At 30.9% G+C, this 16,944-nt stretch overlaps 3 protein-coding genes across 3 annotated transcripts; 1 reads left to right on the top strand and 2 right to left on the bottom strand.

The window, feature by feature from the left end:
- Positions 1-5,991: 5,991 nt before the first annotated feature.
- On the top strand, positions 5,992-8,074 carry LOC127244728 (protein SAR DEFICIENT 4). The gene is made up of 2 exons (XM_051265208.1): positions 5,992-7,046; positions 7,753-8,074. The coding sequence occupies exons 1-2, from the start codon at positions 6,052-6,054 to the stop codon at positions 7,811-7,813; spliced, it is 1,056 nt and encodes a 351-aa protein (XP_051121165.1). The 5' UTR covers positions 5,992-6,051; the 3' UTR covers positions 7,814-8,074.
- A 1,740-nt stretch (positions 8,075-9,814) lies between these two features.
- Positions 9,815-11,603, bottom strand: LOC127244751 (pentatricopeptide repeat-containing protein At1g06143). The gene has a single exon (XM_051265233.1). It carries the CDS (start codon positions 11,565-11,567, stop codon positions 9,882-9,884), a length of 1,686 nt encoding a protein of 561 aa, XP_051121190.1. The 5' UTR covers positions 11,568-11,603; the 3' UTR covers positions 9,815-9,881.
- Positions 11,604-15,601: 3,998 nt separating this feature from the next.
- On the bottom strand, positions 15,602-16,141 carry LOC127245052 (SKP1-like protein 12). The gene has a single exon (XM_051265696.1). It carries the CDS (start codon positions 16,139-16,141, stop codon positions 15,602-15,604), a length of 540 nt encoding a protein of 179 aa, XP_051121653.1.
- Between the last annotated feature and the right edge of the window lie 803 nt (positions 16,142-16,944).

Raw genomic sequence — 16,944 nt, 5'->3', positions numbered from 1 at the left:
TATACATGTAACCTATATGTTAAATGGTGTGTTTGTTTGGGATTTTGGATTTTGAGTTGAGATTTGAATAGTAAAATTTTTTAATTTAAATAGTTGTATGATGTGATATAAATAGATATTGATGTGATATTTTGAATGTAAAATTAATTTTTAGTATAATATAAAAAATAAAAAATAGGTGTTTAATTTGATATTTTTGGGGTGAAAAAATGAGATGAATAATGTATTTGAGGAAGAATCCCCCAAACAAACATATCCTTAACATGATATTTTAAATAAAAAAATATATGTAATATATTTTAGAGATAAATTTGTGATGAACAATGCCAAAATTGAGTCCAAAAATAACTGAATAACAGCTTCATGTGAATAAATCATTAAAGTATAAAGGCCCAATTCAAATGGGCCTTTTCTCGGCCCATCATTTTCACACGAGAAGGTCCCGAGCGGTCCCGGGAGTTCCCTTGCCACCACTCTCTTAACATGCAATGCAAAATTAGTGTCCGCAGCCGACAGACATCATAAAAACTAGTCCAGCTTCCCGTTGTTTTTTACTCTCTCCGTTTCCCAAATCTCATGTCCACCTTTCCATTTTCATCCGTCCAACTTATTTTGTCATTTTTTTTTAGAAGAATTATACACTTTAATATTATTTTATAAAATTTAATTTATAATTTTTTTTAATTTTAATTATAATAACCAGTTATATTAATATTAATCTATTATTATTTTTATTATACAATAATTATTTTTAATTATTTACTAATTATAACTCCTCCTAAATTCTCGTGTCTACAGTAAAACGGACAAAATATCTGAACGGAGGAGGTAATATATACTACACCCTCCTTATTTTTATTTATTTAAAAAATATATTTCAAACAATTTCACTAAATAAATATTAATATTTTTTTCGTCCAATCGAAAGGCAAAATTTCATACTTTCTTCGCTCCTTAATAAATTATTCAATTTTCATTTTAATCTATTTTATAACTAAATATTTATTTTCTTTTTTAATAATTTTACTATCTATCTTTCATTACAAATATTAATTTAAAAAAATTCAAAACACGGAGTCTGCTGCTGTCCTAAATCAATACTACAACAAAAGCAGCTCTACTGCATTAATCGAGGAAGTATTAATATTAATTTTATTTTTATTGTGAAAATATGAAGTGTGTGTGTCTGGGGGATTTAATTAGATTTCTATTATTCATCCAATTTTTTCTCCTAAAAATATCAAATCAAACGCCTAATTTCATTTTTTATATTATACTAAAAATCAATTTTACATTCAAAATATCACATCAACACCTATTTATCTCACATCATACAAGAATTCAAATTCAAAATTTTTACTATTCAAATCCCAATTCAAAATCCAAACCACCAAAACAAACACACCCGAAATGTATGTTTGTATGGATTTGGGAGGAAGCTGCGTGGAAGTTTCGTTAATTTGATCTGTTGCAATAATCCGATGTGGGATTTCTTTTGTTTATTATACTACATGACACGTCACCTTAACGTATTATTATTAGCTTAGCAAATTAGGAGTATATAATATTCATTGTAGTTTAGTAATAATAATAATAATAATAATAATAATAATAATAATAAACAAGATGTAGAGATATATATTAATTATGAATGATCACAATTGAGTGTTAGGATATAGCTAGATAGCATTTTATTTTATTTTATTTTATGTTTTTTTTTTTTTTTCCTTTTGTCTTTTTAATTAATTAGTTTTTGTTGTAATTGAGATTTGTGAAGGTAAAAACTGAAAAGACAATTTTAGCCTTATGACCATTTTATTTATGTCGGCAAAATGCAAATCCAACCTAAACCTGAAAGCGATGTGGCGAAAGGACAGCCGTCGATTATGCTGACACGATTATTGGATCGAATGGGTCGATGATTGACACGTGTCCTTTCATAACGAGACGACTAATTCAAACCACAATTGCTCTAACAAACTTTGTCATAATTAAGGCTACCATAAATCGTTAGGGAGAGTTATTTATTTTTTGTTTTTTTAAAAAATAATTTTAAAAAAAATACTAATTATAAATTTGATTAAATTGAAATTTAAGACATTTGAAAGACCTTATAATATATTTAAATACAACCCTAAGTTATTGTTGAGTGTTAAAAAAAAAATGAAATTGTGACATTCCACTTAAATAAAACCTAAAAATTATAAACATCATCATCAACAATCTTATCCAAATTATTTTTAGACAAAAAAATAAAAATAAAAAATCTTAAGCACAAAAGTATTAAGAATCTACACGTGGCCACCGCCCACCAATTAGAATCAATTAAATATGGATCTTTTTAAATAATTTTATTTTAATTTAATGTTTATATAATACAATTAACATAAAATGTGACTATAAAACTTTTTATTTTAATAATATTTTATATAAAATTATTCCAAAAATTAAATACGAAAAATAAAATTTAAAACTGAATTTAGTGATTGATAGTGATAAATATGATATATGAGATATGAATTTATTTATTCCCACAAAATCTTAATAACAGTTTTTAATAATATTCTCTCCATCCATCAAATTGAATTTCAATTTTTTTTTTAAATATGCATAATACTTTATTTTTCTTACAAAATAATACAATTAAATATTTTAATAATATTTTTACATTTCTCAATAATAATAATAATAATAATAAAATCCTAAATACTAAAAGTATACAACTTTTGTTTTATTATTTTTTTAAAAAATAAAATATAATTCTAATGCAAAATATTAAATCAAACACCCTATACAAAATATTTGATGTGCTTTATAATTAATATTATTAAAAAGATATATTATGCACGTCAAACATAATCTATATATTCTAAAAACTTATCAAAATTTAATAATTTAACAAAAAATTGTTTTTTATATTGTCAACACACTTCTAATAGAAAATATAAAAAAATATCTCAAATTAAAATTACAAACAAATATTCTCTTCGCTCCACCTTAATATATACATCTTTCTATTTTCATTCGTCCCGGTTAACATATACATTTCTTTTTTTTAATAACTATAGATCCAATTTTTATTTCAAATACCTCTATTTTATTATCACATCGTTAGACAACTATCTTTACACTATTTTCAACTATTCACTATAATTAAAATATTACTCTCCCGTCGTCCAATTGTGTGCTCATTTAACCAGACACGAGTTTTAAGAAAAATAGATAAAAATAAAAAGTTTTACTTTTTTGTGTAAAGAAAAAATAGTAAAAATGATACTTTTTTACTAAAAATAAACGATAATAAATTTGGATGACAACAAAAAAATGAAAGTGATAATAAAATTAGATGACGGAAGGAGGACGTATTATATTATATTTTAAATTTTGCACAAAAAATAAACATACATTACAATGCGGAAAAGAGGGAGTATATTTTTCTTTTTTATATTATATTAAAAAATAATTTAATATATAAAAACATCACATCAACAATACTTATTTATATCACATTAAAATATGAAATTTTATTATACAAAAATTCAAATTAACTCTAAAGTGTATGACCAAATAAAATATAAAGTTATATTCTATTAAATTATTAATTGGTTAATTATTGATTTATTAGGAAATGAAATTAATTTGGCGGAAGAACTAAAAAATGAAAAATGAAGCAATTTTGCAGGACGGAGTAAGTATTAAACACAAAAATTAAATTAAGAACTAAAAATATATATATATATATTTTGTCCTAAGTAGGAAGTGATTTAGGAAATAAAACATCTTTATCCAAATTATTATTTTTATTAAATAATTTATATATTAAAATTAGGTTTTGTTTTTTGTTCTTTTGGTTTTTTTTAAAAAATAAACAACAAATTACACGCCGGCGAGGGAATCGGTCGATCTCCAACCCCAATCCCAACCCCAACGTGGCTCTCGTGTTCCTGCTCTTGCTCCGATTCTCTCTACATGAAGCGAAGGCTGTACAAACCAATCATCCATATTAGTCTATTAAGAAAAATAAAGCTAAAATATTTATAATTCATTTATAGTTTGAAAAATTTGTACAATCCACTACATGATTTAGAAATTATGCTATATGATTTAATCAGTGCATATTTTCGGATAATTATTGTGAATTTTCACGTCATTAAAAAAAATAAAAAAAATAAAAAAATAAACAAACAAATTAATGGCTAGTTAAGTCCATTAAATCATAATTTTCCTGCAAAAGCCAAGGGGTTGCTTGTTTGGGCATTGTGTTTTGGTTTTAATTTTAAATGACATAAATTTAATATTGAATAACTATTCAATATAATACAAATAAAAATTTGATTGGACTGTCTTTGACTTTTTATTTTTGGTATTTTTTTTTAAAAAAATAATTTGATTATATATAAAACTAATATTTAATGATTTTCTTTTTTCCAAGTTCAAATAATAATATTTGAAGAAATATTATAAAAAGATATATATATTTTTTAATTAAAATTAATTTTTAATATAATATAAAAATAATTATTTAATATAATATTCTTTTAAAGAAAAAAGAAATAATAAAAAATCATTAAAAACGCTAAACGAACACGTCCATTTTAATATTTTTGACCTACAAATATGTCATTTGAAGTAGAAATTTACTTGGGTTTGGATTTTGATTTGGAATTTGAATAGTAAAAACTTTGAATTTGAATAGTTGTATGACGTGATATAAACAGGTGTTGATGTGATATTTTGAATGTAAAATTAATTTTTAGTATAATATAAAAAATGAAAAATAGGTGTTTGATTTGATATTTTTGGGGGAAAAAAATTGAATGAATAGTGTAAATCCAATCCAATTCCCCAAACAAACACACCCTTAGTCTGTAATTAGTAGGATGGTGTTTACTCAATCAACACATGAAAGCTGGAAAGTGTGTTCATCCAAATTTTTTTCTACATTACCACTTACTTGCATATTTTTTTCGTCTCACCTAAGATGTTGACATTGATGTTTATGTTGGTTTCGCATCTTATTATATTTGTCTAGTAAATTTAAAATATCTGGATCCAACAGAAAAAAATATTTTATTAAAAAATTTATAAAAATAAAAATAGTTCAACATTTTTTTTTAAAAAATTTGATGAAAAATAAAATAAAATAACAACATTCATTATAAATAAAAGTTGGATAAAGGATAATAATTAAATAAATGGATCAGGTTTTTCAGCACCCATGCTAAACATTCTAAACTATTTTATACTCCCTTCTTCTAATTTATTTTACATTATATCATTATTTTTTATCAAAAATTAAAGATAAAAATGTCATTACACTATTTTTAACTGTTTACTATAATTAAAATATTACTATATTATTTCTTAAACTTTGCGCTAGAAATACACATATACTTCTTAATCGGACGGAAAGAGTATTAGTTAATATTAATATAATTATGTTTTAAAAGCTATTATAAAGACTATGAGTTTATTCACTTTTATTTTTGATTACTTATTTTTTTTATGTTTGATAGTAATATAAAAAGTAAAAATTTTTGTAATAAAAAATACTCTCTTTGTCATCAAATTTTATTTTTATTTGATTGAACAAGAGTTTCAAAGAAAATGTGTAAAAATAGAAAAAAATTTTTATTATAAAAAAATAGAAAAAATAATTTCTTTTTTACTTAAAAAATAAAAATAAATTTAAATGATAAAAAAAAACCGTAAAAATAAATTTGAATTATAAATAAAGTATATATTCATAGAAATATAATTAATTTTTTAAATAATATTTATAAAAAATCATGATGTGTGTTTCATTTTATTGGTTAAGAAAAATAATTTAAATATACTATTAAAATAATATTTAATGGTAGTAGTATTTTACGAGAAAAATAGTATTTCCTTTAAAGAAAAATAGAGTAAATAAAAAACAGTTGTAATTTTGGTCAAAAAAAGAAGGAAAACCATATTTTCGAGGAAAAGAATTGTGAATTTGTGAACTAACAGGGTTAAAGAGCCAACTCTACATCCAAACACTTCCCAAATATTTCAGAACGGCCGTTCATGGCGTCGAATATACCCGACCAGTCCAATCCCCCACCTCCCGCCGCCGTGTCGCCGATTCTAATCTCATCGGCGGGAGTCCGCTCTCTCGTCACCCATAAATCCCTAATCTCCCACCTCAAATCGACCCTACCCCAGTTCTCCGCCGCCGTACAGTCCCCCCTCCGCCACGCCCACCAAACAAGCCCATCCTCGTCGCTCCTCCTCATGCCCTCCTGGTCCACCTCACCCTCTCTCCCTTACATCGGCACCAAACTCGTCACCCACCACCCCAACAACACTACCCTACCCGGCGTGCACGCCGTCTACGTCCTCTTCTCCGCCCTAACCGGCCAGCCCTTGGCGGCCATGGACGCCACCGAGCTCACTCTATACCGTACAGCCTGTATCTCAGCTCTAGCTTCCCTCTACCTATCGAGGGAAGATTCCGAAACCCTAGTTATGATCGGATCCGGTGCGTTGGCCCCGCATTTGATCCGGGCACATCTGACCGTCCGATCAAAGATAAGGAAAGTGGTGATTTGGAATAGAACAATGGAGAAGGCCAAGGCTTTGGCCGATCATTTGAGTGGGGAGGAAGAACTCAAATTTGTGAGGTTTGAGAGCAATGGGGATTTGGAGGGGGCTGTGAGGGGGGGTGATATAATCACCTGTGCAACCAATTCACAGGTTGCATTGGTGAAAGGTGAGGATTTGAAGAAGGGGGCACATTTAAATATGGTGGGATCATTCAGGGCCGGAATGAGGGAGTGCGACGACGAGGCCGTGAGGCGGGGGAGGGTGTATGTAGACGGGGAGGCGGCAGCGGCGGAGGCCGGGGAGTTGGTGGGTGCATTTGAGAGGGGGGTGATGAGGAAGGAGGATGTGGTGGGAGATTTGGTGGAATTGGTTGAGGGGGAGAAGATTGGGAGGAGAAATGTGGAAGAGATTACTGTGTTTAAGTCTGTTGGATCAGCTACGGTGGATTTGTTGAGTGCACAGATGGTTTATGAAAGGTATTTGGGTGGGGAAGGATTGGATTAGTTTGAGTTCTCAGGGTTTTGGATAATAGGAGATGTGATGTGTTCATCACAAACTTTGTTCTACTTTTATCAATAAGGTTTTTGCTTAATCTAGAAAATGGAATAGAGGGATTATCATTTAATCTATGCAGAATTGAAGTAGCTGTTTTTGGAATGGTTGCAGTTTTTGAACTTGTCTTCCTTTTAGTCCCTGTAGTTCATCGTCTTCCTGCCATGGTTGAATAAACATAGCCACAATCACTTCTTCTATTAAAGAATCATGAATGCAGTTGAACTTGATATTAGTGAAACTGTAGATTTCAATATACATCTGCTAAGAAAGCTTAAATTGATCTGAAATAGTGACATGAAAATGCCTAATTGAAGATGTTCTTTTCTACACTAAGTCTAAAATGGTTCTACTGATGATAAATTCAAGTAAGATAGGTCACACTATAGGAGATGGATTGAACGAACCAGAGCGAAGAACATATAACAACAATCATATTTATATGCATCCGGAAATTCAGATGATAAATTCAGCAGATGATAAGTTCAGCTATGGCAGGCCACTATTGTAGATGGATTGCAGAGCGAAGAACAATCATATTTATATGCATCTGAAACGGTTTCAAACTGATTGCTATATCCAAAATAGGCGCAACAATTTTATGCATAGTAATAATGATGTGATTTGCAGAGGCGGTCGTGCTTGTAAAGGTGCAATTTCTCGTTCGAATCCATCTTTAAGAGTTCCATAGATTCGAGGCTGGTCATCAACGCTAGAATTTCAATGGAAAGGAGCAACTTCGGTCCAATACAACGAAATTGACCAGGAGAGCAAGCGGTTACTGAAATTCTGGAAGGAAATTATCTCCCTATTCTCCTGCAATGCGTTTTCGACTTTACTCTGAATCGTCATGGCCAGATTCAAAAGACGGTGTGTTGTGTTGTGTTGTTTTTTTTGTGTTCAACATTTAATTTTGATACGAGAATTCAGGTGAGTAATAATTACAAATTGTGTAACATTAGCAATAATTTAGACAGAATCACGAATCAAATAATAAAATTTAAAAAAAAAAATAAGTTTATTCCAAAAAAAAATATAAATTTATCCAAAATAATTTACAGTGCTGATAACTTCAGTGTCGAGATATAACAACTTTACAACTTTTGAAAAACACAAAGAAGGAATTTTGTTGTTTTTCACTTAAAAACCATTATTCTTTTGTAAATTTACACCTAAAGCACCCGAAATATCTCCGATTTGGAGGATCAAACACCAGATTTACAATGCAATCTCATTGATTTTCTAAGATGACGGACTTTACAAATACCTTAACCGGTTTTTTTTTTTTTGATAGTAAATATATGGAGTATTTTATTTTATTTAAAACAATAAATTAAATACCATAAATAAGTTCTCGCGCATTATATAGCTCGGCCATCTTGAACGAAATATTTTCTATTTAAATTTAATTTTTTTTTACCCAACAAATATATATATATATATATATAAAGTATTAACTTTATTTTTAATTGAATAAAATTTAGATTATATGGTTTTACTTATTCTTTAACATATACAATTTGATATTTTAGATAATAACAAAACTTTTAATAATACAAGAAATTAGAAAATTTAGAAACAATAAAAATTTGATATTTATGAGAAAAAAATATCTTATAAAAATTATTATTATTATTTATTTAAAAAAATACTATTGATTGATAAATAATACTATCTTTTTTTTTTAAAAAAAAATATGTATATAAAAGAGTTAAATTCTTTACAAATGATCATATCTAATTTATACTCGGTTCACCTCCTTATTATATTGTATAGTTAATTTAATTTTAGAGTACAGATTTTCTTATTATATTGTATGGTTAATTTAATTTCACAGTAAAAATTTATCCCCTAAAATTTTATAGGACTTTCTCAATTATTTTTCTGAAAATATTACAGAATACTTTATACTATTTTAAATTTATCTCATTCTAAATATTATATTAATAGAATATTAATCAAACTTCTACAACTAAAGAATATTTGTATATTAAAAATATAAAGGAAAAAATTTCTTATTGATCCCCTCAAAAATATTCAATCTCCCCGAAATAATAATATAAAAGAAAAACTTTCTTTTTAGTCCTATTGAAAAATTTTATTTTAGATTTTATATTTAAATAATACTTCATCCTTTTCAGTTAAATTAACGAATTTAGTTTAGACAATGAGTTTTTATTAGGTATTAGTTAATTAGTAACTAATTAATATGTGTATTAGTAAGAATAATTATGATTTAATAAAAATAATTATAAATTAAAACTAAATAGTTTACTTAAAATAATAAATTATAAAATTTAAAATATAATTAAAGTATATAATTATATTTAAAAATAATAATAAATCATGTGGAACAGATAAAAAACAATAATGGACAAATTAAATGAGATATAAAACAAATGCAAAATTCAAATACTACATTCATCTCAGAACAAAAGTATCATTTTAAATATTTATTATGTTACGGAAATACTAAATAATATAATTAGAAAATAGAAAATAATAATGGGTGTGTTTACTTGTGATGTTTTAGTTTTGGATTTTAAATAGTAAAATTTTGAATTGAAATAATTTTGGGACGCGGTGTTTTGAATTTAAAATTAGATTTTAATGTATTAAAATAAATAAAATTAGGTATTTGATTTGATATTTTTAAAGAAAAAAAAAATTGAAATAATAAAATTTAGAAATATTTGGATAATAAAATACACCCTTAATTTTCACGACTCTATTACACGGCCAGAATTTTCATGACTCTATTACACGGCCAGGTCCGGGGAAGAAGTGCGCCCGATGAGCTTGAGTTGTGAATCCAACGTTTCCAAAACCGAATAAATATTTTCCGACGACGGATGATTCCGATCGCAAGCGGCAAACGGATGCATCTTCTTGTTCACTTCGATCCAACTGCCGCCCGGCGACGTTTTCTCGACGCCACGCTCCCTCATCGCCGCTCGAATCCTCGCCACCTCGGCCCATCGATTCGCGTCGGCAAACATATTGATCAAAAGCGTGTAATATCCACTGTTCTCCGGCTCGAGCGCTGTCAATTTATCCGCCGCGATCCGAGCAATCTCCAAATTCTTGTAAAGTCGACACCCGCTGAGAAGCGCGCCCCAAACGACCGAATTAGGCTCCGGCGTCATGTCCTGTATCATTCCAAGCGCTTCCTCGAGCAACCCGCCTCGACATAAAAGATCGACCATACAACCGTAGTGTTCGACGTCGGGAAAAATGGAATAGTCGTGTGTCATTTGCCGGAATCTTCGCTTGCCTTCGTTGACCATTCCTGCGTGCGTGCACGCCGTAAGAACACTGACGAAGACGACGCTGTTCGGCTCGATGTTCGACGACACCATTTTGTCGAACATCACGAGCGCTTCGTTCGCGCGTCCGTGGAATGCGAGGCCGTCGATTATAGAGCTCCAACAAACGATGTTTTTCTCGGGTAATTTGAAGAACACGACGAGCGCTCGCTCCAATACTCCGCATTTCGCATACATATCGATAAGCGCCGATCCGGTGTAAACGTCGATTTCAAATCCCGCCGTCGATACGTACAAGTGCATCGACTTTCCTAGCTCTAGCGCCCCGAGATGCGCACATGCGGATATCGCCGTTGCCATTGTGACTTCGTCGGGACGAGCGCTGGAGGCCTTCATTTCATCATAAAGTTCTAGAGCTTCGATGTATCGTCCGTGCTTGCAGTAGCAGTCGATCATCGTCGTCCACGTTACGACATCCCTTTCGACCATTTTTCCGAACAATGACGCGGCGGATTCGATGTCCCCCGCCGCGGCAAATCCGCGGATCATCGTATTGCTCGCGACCGTGTTCTTTACCGGCATTTCGTCGAACACCTTCAAGGCAGAGGTCACGTGACCGGCACGTGCATACGCCAAGATCATAGCACACCAAGCGAAGTTATCTTTCTCAGGCATTTCGTCGAACACTTTCCGAGCATCGAACACTCTGCCCAAACTTGAATAAAAATCGATCAATGCGGTTTGGACGTGAACTCGCAGAGCCGAATCGGATTTTCCGATCTGTCCATGGATGCATTCGCCGAGCCTGGCGGCGGAATTGGCCTTGCAGCTCTTGATTACCGCCGGAAAAGTGTAGCTGGTGGCGCGCACGCCGTTCCTCAGCATCAGCAAGTAGCAGCGCTGCGCTTGGAGCGGGGAGAAGCAATTGACGGCGGCGGCGATGGCGGCGTTGTAGACGAATACGTTGGGGTTGTCGGCGTCGGCGAAGGCGGTCATGGCGGAATCTAGGGCTTGATGTTTGGAGCAAGCGGTGATGAATTGGTTGGTGAGGAAGGGATTGAGAGAAGCGGTGTTGGTCTTGAAGAGGAAGGCATACCATGATTGAACCTCGTTGACGGTGGAGCATCTTCGCAATTCATCGGAAATTTGCTTCACGGTGAATCTCGTCGGCCATGGCATCAAATCTATCGTCCGCAACGAAAATGGCAGCAACACCCCAACAGTCAGCTTACAAGGATATTTATTGAGTAAAAATTATTTTTTTTCATCATTAATATGGTAATTATCAATTTTGGTCTCATTCAAAAGAATTATTAATTTATGTCCCATTCAAATGAAAATTTATCAATTTTAGTCGAAAATGATTGACTGTGTTGGATGACTCAGAAGGTGACCGGCGTCCCAGACAACCAATACGGCCGTGTTCAGTTCAGTCAACCATCTTAGGACTAAAATTGATAAATTTTCATTTGAATGAGACCAAAATTGATAATTTTATATGAATGACACCAAAATTAATAATTATGATATTGAATGAATGCTCATATTTATTAGACAAAGGACGCTCAGTTCCTTAACGGAACTTTTTTTTTTCTAAATAAATATCCGTTTATTAAAATTAGCTTATTTGGATACGACACAAAAATAAAAAAATATTTTATTAAAAGAAAAAGTAAAACTAAAAAGATAGTTGATTGTATTTTTGAAAATTTAGTTAAAAATTACTCCATCCGTTCAATATAATTTGTCTATATTTTTTTATTTTTGTCCGACCCATATAATTTACCATATTTTTAAATATAGTTATACAATTTAATCACATTTTAAATTTGATAATTTTTTTTAAATTTTAATTAAATTATTTAGTTATTTTAATCTTAATCTATAATTATATTTACTAATACAAATCTTAATTACTTGCTAATTATACTTTATATAAATTGTCAAGTAATAAATCCTTATTACTGGGAACGGATGGAGTAAAGTAAATGATGAGATAATATAATAAAAATAGTAGTATTTATTGTAAATAAAAATTGAATAAATGATAATAATTAAATATTAATTTTTAATTTTACCAAAATTAATAATAAACTAAATTTAACTGAAGGATTTAAATGGAAAGTAATAACAATTTGGCTTTTAGAATATGTTTCTCCTTAGGATTTTAGTTGAGTTTGAATTTGGAATATTAAAATTTTAAACTGAAATAATTATTTGATATAATATAAAGATATAGTAATATGATATTTTGAATTTAATTATTATAATTTATAATAAATAAAAATATGTGTTTCATTCGTATGTATGCCGAAACAATTTCAACCAGCAAACTTCAGAATCAAACAAACCTCAAGCGAATCAAAACGAACATTTAGACATTCAAGCTTACAATGATAAAAAAATCACCCATTGCTAATGTCTTTTCCTCTAAAGTTAATCTAATTCAATACCAAGTGATAGAGAGGAAGATCAGTGTCGTCAATCTAATATTGATAAATCAAGCGAACAAATAATCGAGATTATCTCACAGAAATTGTAACTAACTAATTGGCTATCTAACTCCATACTAGTATGATATTATTCACTTTGGGCAAAATTTACGTGAATTTTCTTTTAGACTTTTTCCAAAAACTATTATACTATGTGAAATTGTATATTATCTTATAACCAATAATATTTTTTTTCATCTTTTCGATGTGAGATTTGGATTTGTTCTTTTTTCAACAATCATTTACTCAAACTAAGAATCAGAGAGCTTATGGCTTCACTTAGTGGTATTTGATTTGATCAACCAAATATTTTGTATCGTCTTTATCATCTAACTGACAACTATAATTTCAACAGAGGACACAAAGTACAAATTTCGATTGCCAATCACATGGTCAACAAAGGTTTTGGGCTTTTGATGGATAACTTTTGGTATGGACTTAAAAAAATATGAATGATCTTGATAGAAAATTAAATTTATGTTGTGTTGTAGCCCAAAATTATATTTAAGCAATAATTTTTTTTCTCATATTAACCGGTAAGTGTTAAAACAATTATAGAAAATTTAATATTGCGGGAAAAGTTATGAAGTAAATAGTGGGGGGATGAGATGGATCAAAGGTGAATAACATTATGGAATTATGATGTGCTTGAGGGATGGATTCTGATGAGTGATGATTCGCAAATCACGAATGAAGTTCGTGTTTGAAATGAATTATTGATTAGCGATAGTGATAAGTACCGGACAAAAAATGGGAAAAATGTCCTTCGGTGGATGAAGGTATTCGCAATATATAGATTTTGTTAGAGAGAGTGCGTAAGAGTGATAACATAAGTTTTTTGCTCACTATTTACTTAGTGTTCACAATGATTTGTTAGTATATAAGCACTTGCATGGAACATAAACTAGTCTTTAATTAGTGAGCTAAGATTCCATTTCTAAAATCATTTTGCAAGACTAGTGAGTCATTCTTCTTGACATTCGTGACTGATGAATTGAACTATTAGTTTACTAATAAATATTACTATATTTTTCTAAGTCAAATTGGGGTTCACTTTGTTGGAGTGCAAACCCAAGTCTCACATGGGAAGTTGTGAAGAAAATTCTACACCTTAAAGTTCAAAGTAAACTCCACTAGTATGAGACCTTTTGGATAATATCCAAAAACAAATATGTGCGGGCTCAGCCCAAAACGGACAATATCATACTAGTGTTGAGTTGGCCCAGTCCCATTAGTGGTATCAGAGCCCGGATAGATGGTGAAGTGGACTGGGTGGCATTGGGCATTGGTTGTGGTGGTGGGCTCGCCCTCGTAACCTGCGGATGTGCCTTGTGTCGAAAGTCTCCTGGCGGTATTGGGTCGGTCCTGATTGAGGTGGTCAGGCAGCGAGTCCCTTTGTGATAGGCGGTAGGCAGGGAAGGTCCATTGGTTGGTCCTTGGTTTGAGGGAGGATTGTTGGGGTGCAAACCCAAATCCCACATCGGAAGTTGTGAAGAAAATTCCACACCTTATAAGTCCCAAGTGAATTCCACTAGTATGAGACCTTTTTTAAGAATATTCAAAAACAAATTCGTGCGGGCTCAGCCCAAAGCGGACAATATCATACTAGTGTTGAGTTGGCCCAGTCCCAACACACTTTTGCGGGAGGCCGTGGGTTTATCTATCATCCTGGAGTCCTCTCGGAACCTTTTACCTAAATTAGGTTAGGTGACTTGTATTTTCTTTAAATCAGAGTGTGCGTGAGGTATTTTGAAAAACAATTATCTTATGTATGTATCATCTATGAGTGTTGGCGAAATGGAGAATAATGAGATTATATTAAATACTAATAATTGAAATTCACGATTACACTATTAAAAGAGTAAAATTATACACTATTATGAATGGTGCGGCTAGCAAAGTTTCTATCCCTACTTATAGGAGCTAACAAAGCTTCTAGAAAGTTAATGGTTATTGACAACCAACATTCACATGTTAGTTTGATTCTCAGTTGTCCAATTTAACAGATGCAAAAATGAAAAGCCGATCTTCAATCTATATTGGATTAGGGCAATTAACCTTTTGTAGGGAGTAGATAATGATAAGAATGAATTACAACTCAAGTATCATTTTTGCTAAACTCAATTGCACTTCCATTAAGAATATAATTCGATTGAAAATCTCAGAATTCTCACTACAAAAAAATAATATATTTGTAACGAAATTTCGTCACTAAAATTCTCGTAGCTAACGTAATTCCGTTCCTAATTCCGTCTCTAATGTCATTAGTAACGGAAAAAGTAGATTTAGAGACAAAAAAGTTTTGTTACAAAAATAATTTTTTCTTGTAGTGTCTACTTGAAAACTCACCGGACAAAGGTGTATAAAAGTAATATTTGAATCAAATAGATTGATCCACAACATTGACATCACTTATTTTTAATAACTGACACAATCAAGCAAGAACATTTTTCCTATTTTATGCAAAATTTTCATACCAACCTAACGCTTTTCACAAAGTTAGAACACGGAAACACGAAGGTACTTGTAAAATCTTGAATATTGGATGTATGTATCTTAAATCAAATCTAGCACAATATATGTATGCATTCATTCAAATCCAACAATTGAAGATTATCCCAAACTCTTGAAAACCCTAATATGGAAAAGAAATTGAAATTACCAATCAAAACGATTATATTCTCTTTCAATCAATCAACAATAAATTCTTCTTCTTCACTATCATATAGCATCATCGCCATCTTCCGGATCGACTCCCTCGTAAGCCCATTTGTTCTCTTTCTTCAAATCCACTTCCTCCTCAGATGTGAAATCATTCTTTATCTCAAAAACTTTTCTGACCCATTCAACGCTTTTATTTTTAATCATATCTGCCATCTTTTGGCAAGCCTCGTCAAAAATTACTTGGACGCCTAAATAATTTGCAGCCAAGCCAAAGTTGAGGACATCGCGGATTTTCAAATTGGCAAAGAAATCATTATAGAATTCCTTCCTTTCCTTGACCCCGAGGTATTTGAAGGATTTTTCTGTATGATTGCTCATTAACTCAATTAGCTTCTCGAGAGTGGATCCATCAACTTCAGGGATAGGAATGACATCAGTATTGCTCTCTTCTTTCAGATCGAGTAAGTTCATGATGGTTGACGATTGTTGGGCGACAATTCTAGAGATCTCGAATTCTTTTCCGTCGGAGCTTCTTAAGGTGAGAGGTGGAGTTTTACTATGGTCCGCTTTATTGGTGTTTGAAGAAGACGCCGCCATTGAAAGAAACTTGAGTGTCGAGAAAATCTAGATGAGGAAAACCATTATATAATGGGTGAAAGTGTGAGTTTTAGGGTTTGTTCATTTATTATTTTATTATTTTTAATTTTCATAATTTTTCTATAAATTTATATAATTTTTTTAAAAAAAGTATTTTGTTTAAACTACTGTTTAAATAAATAACTCACTAACCAAATACTCGACCACAAAATACTATATATATATATATATATATATATATATATATAGAAGGTAGGTAGAGGATCCTTGGCCCCTTCACACTCTAAGTCTTCCAGCCCTTTCAATGGAAGGTTCACATGTGCATTTTTTTTTTTAAATTTCAAAAATTAAATTTGAAGTTGGCGAAATTTGAAAAGAAGGTCCACCCAATTTTTTATGTTGTTCTATGATGATTTTTTTCTCCATCATTGCCTACCTTATTAAGAAGGATTCAAATTTTCAATTTAAAATCAATTGGTATTAATTTAAACCCCGAAATCTTTCTTAACATACCCTACTGATTTTGTCACCGTTGCCCCCAGCCAACAACCACGACATAACGGATCGACATCGGTTCAATAACCAAAAGACAAAATACAAATATAGAATAAAAAAATTTAATTACACACAAAACAAAAATAACACTGAAATATCCCTTTGCACAACTTCAATAATTTATTTTTGCGACATCAAATTTAAAAATAATTATGCAGAAAATTCGGATATTATTCATCATCAATGACAGTGGCGACACCCAAACCCAAATCCATATAAAAATTCAAGAGTGTTTGAAAAATTGTAAA

This window comes from Andrographis paniculata, unplaced genomic scaffold (genome assembly GCF_009805555.1).
Source record: "Andrographis paniculata isolate CXL003 unplaced genomic scaffold, ASM980555v1 Contig21END, whole genome shotgun sequence".
Taxonomy (NCBI): domain Eukaryota; kingdom Viridiplantae; phylum Streptophyta; class Magnoliopsida; order Lamiales; family Acanthaceae; genus Andrographis; species Andrographis paniculata.
Note: the sequence above shows the minus strand (reverse complement) of the source record. Positions and strands in the feature narration are given on the sequence as shown.

Coding starts and splice junctions, on each gene's coding strand:
- LOC127245052 (XM_051265696.1), bottom strand. CDS start 16,141: ATGGCGGCGTCTTCTTCAAACACCAATAAAGCGGACCATAGTAAAACT.
- LOC127244751 (XM_051265233.1), bottom strand. CDS start 11,567: ATGCCATGGCCGACGAGATTCACCGTGAAGCAAATTTCCGATGAATTG.
- LOC127244728 (XM_051265208.1), top strand. CDS start 6,052: ATGGCGTCGAATATACCCGACCAGTCCAATCCCCCACCTCCCGCCGCC. Junction 7,047..7,752: donor GCACAGATGGTTTATGAAAG/GTATTTGGGTGG, acceptor TGTGATTTGCAG/AGGCGGTCGTGCTTGTAAAG.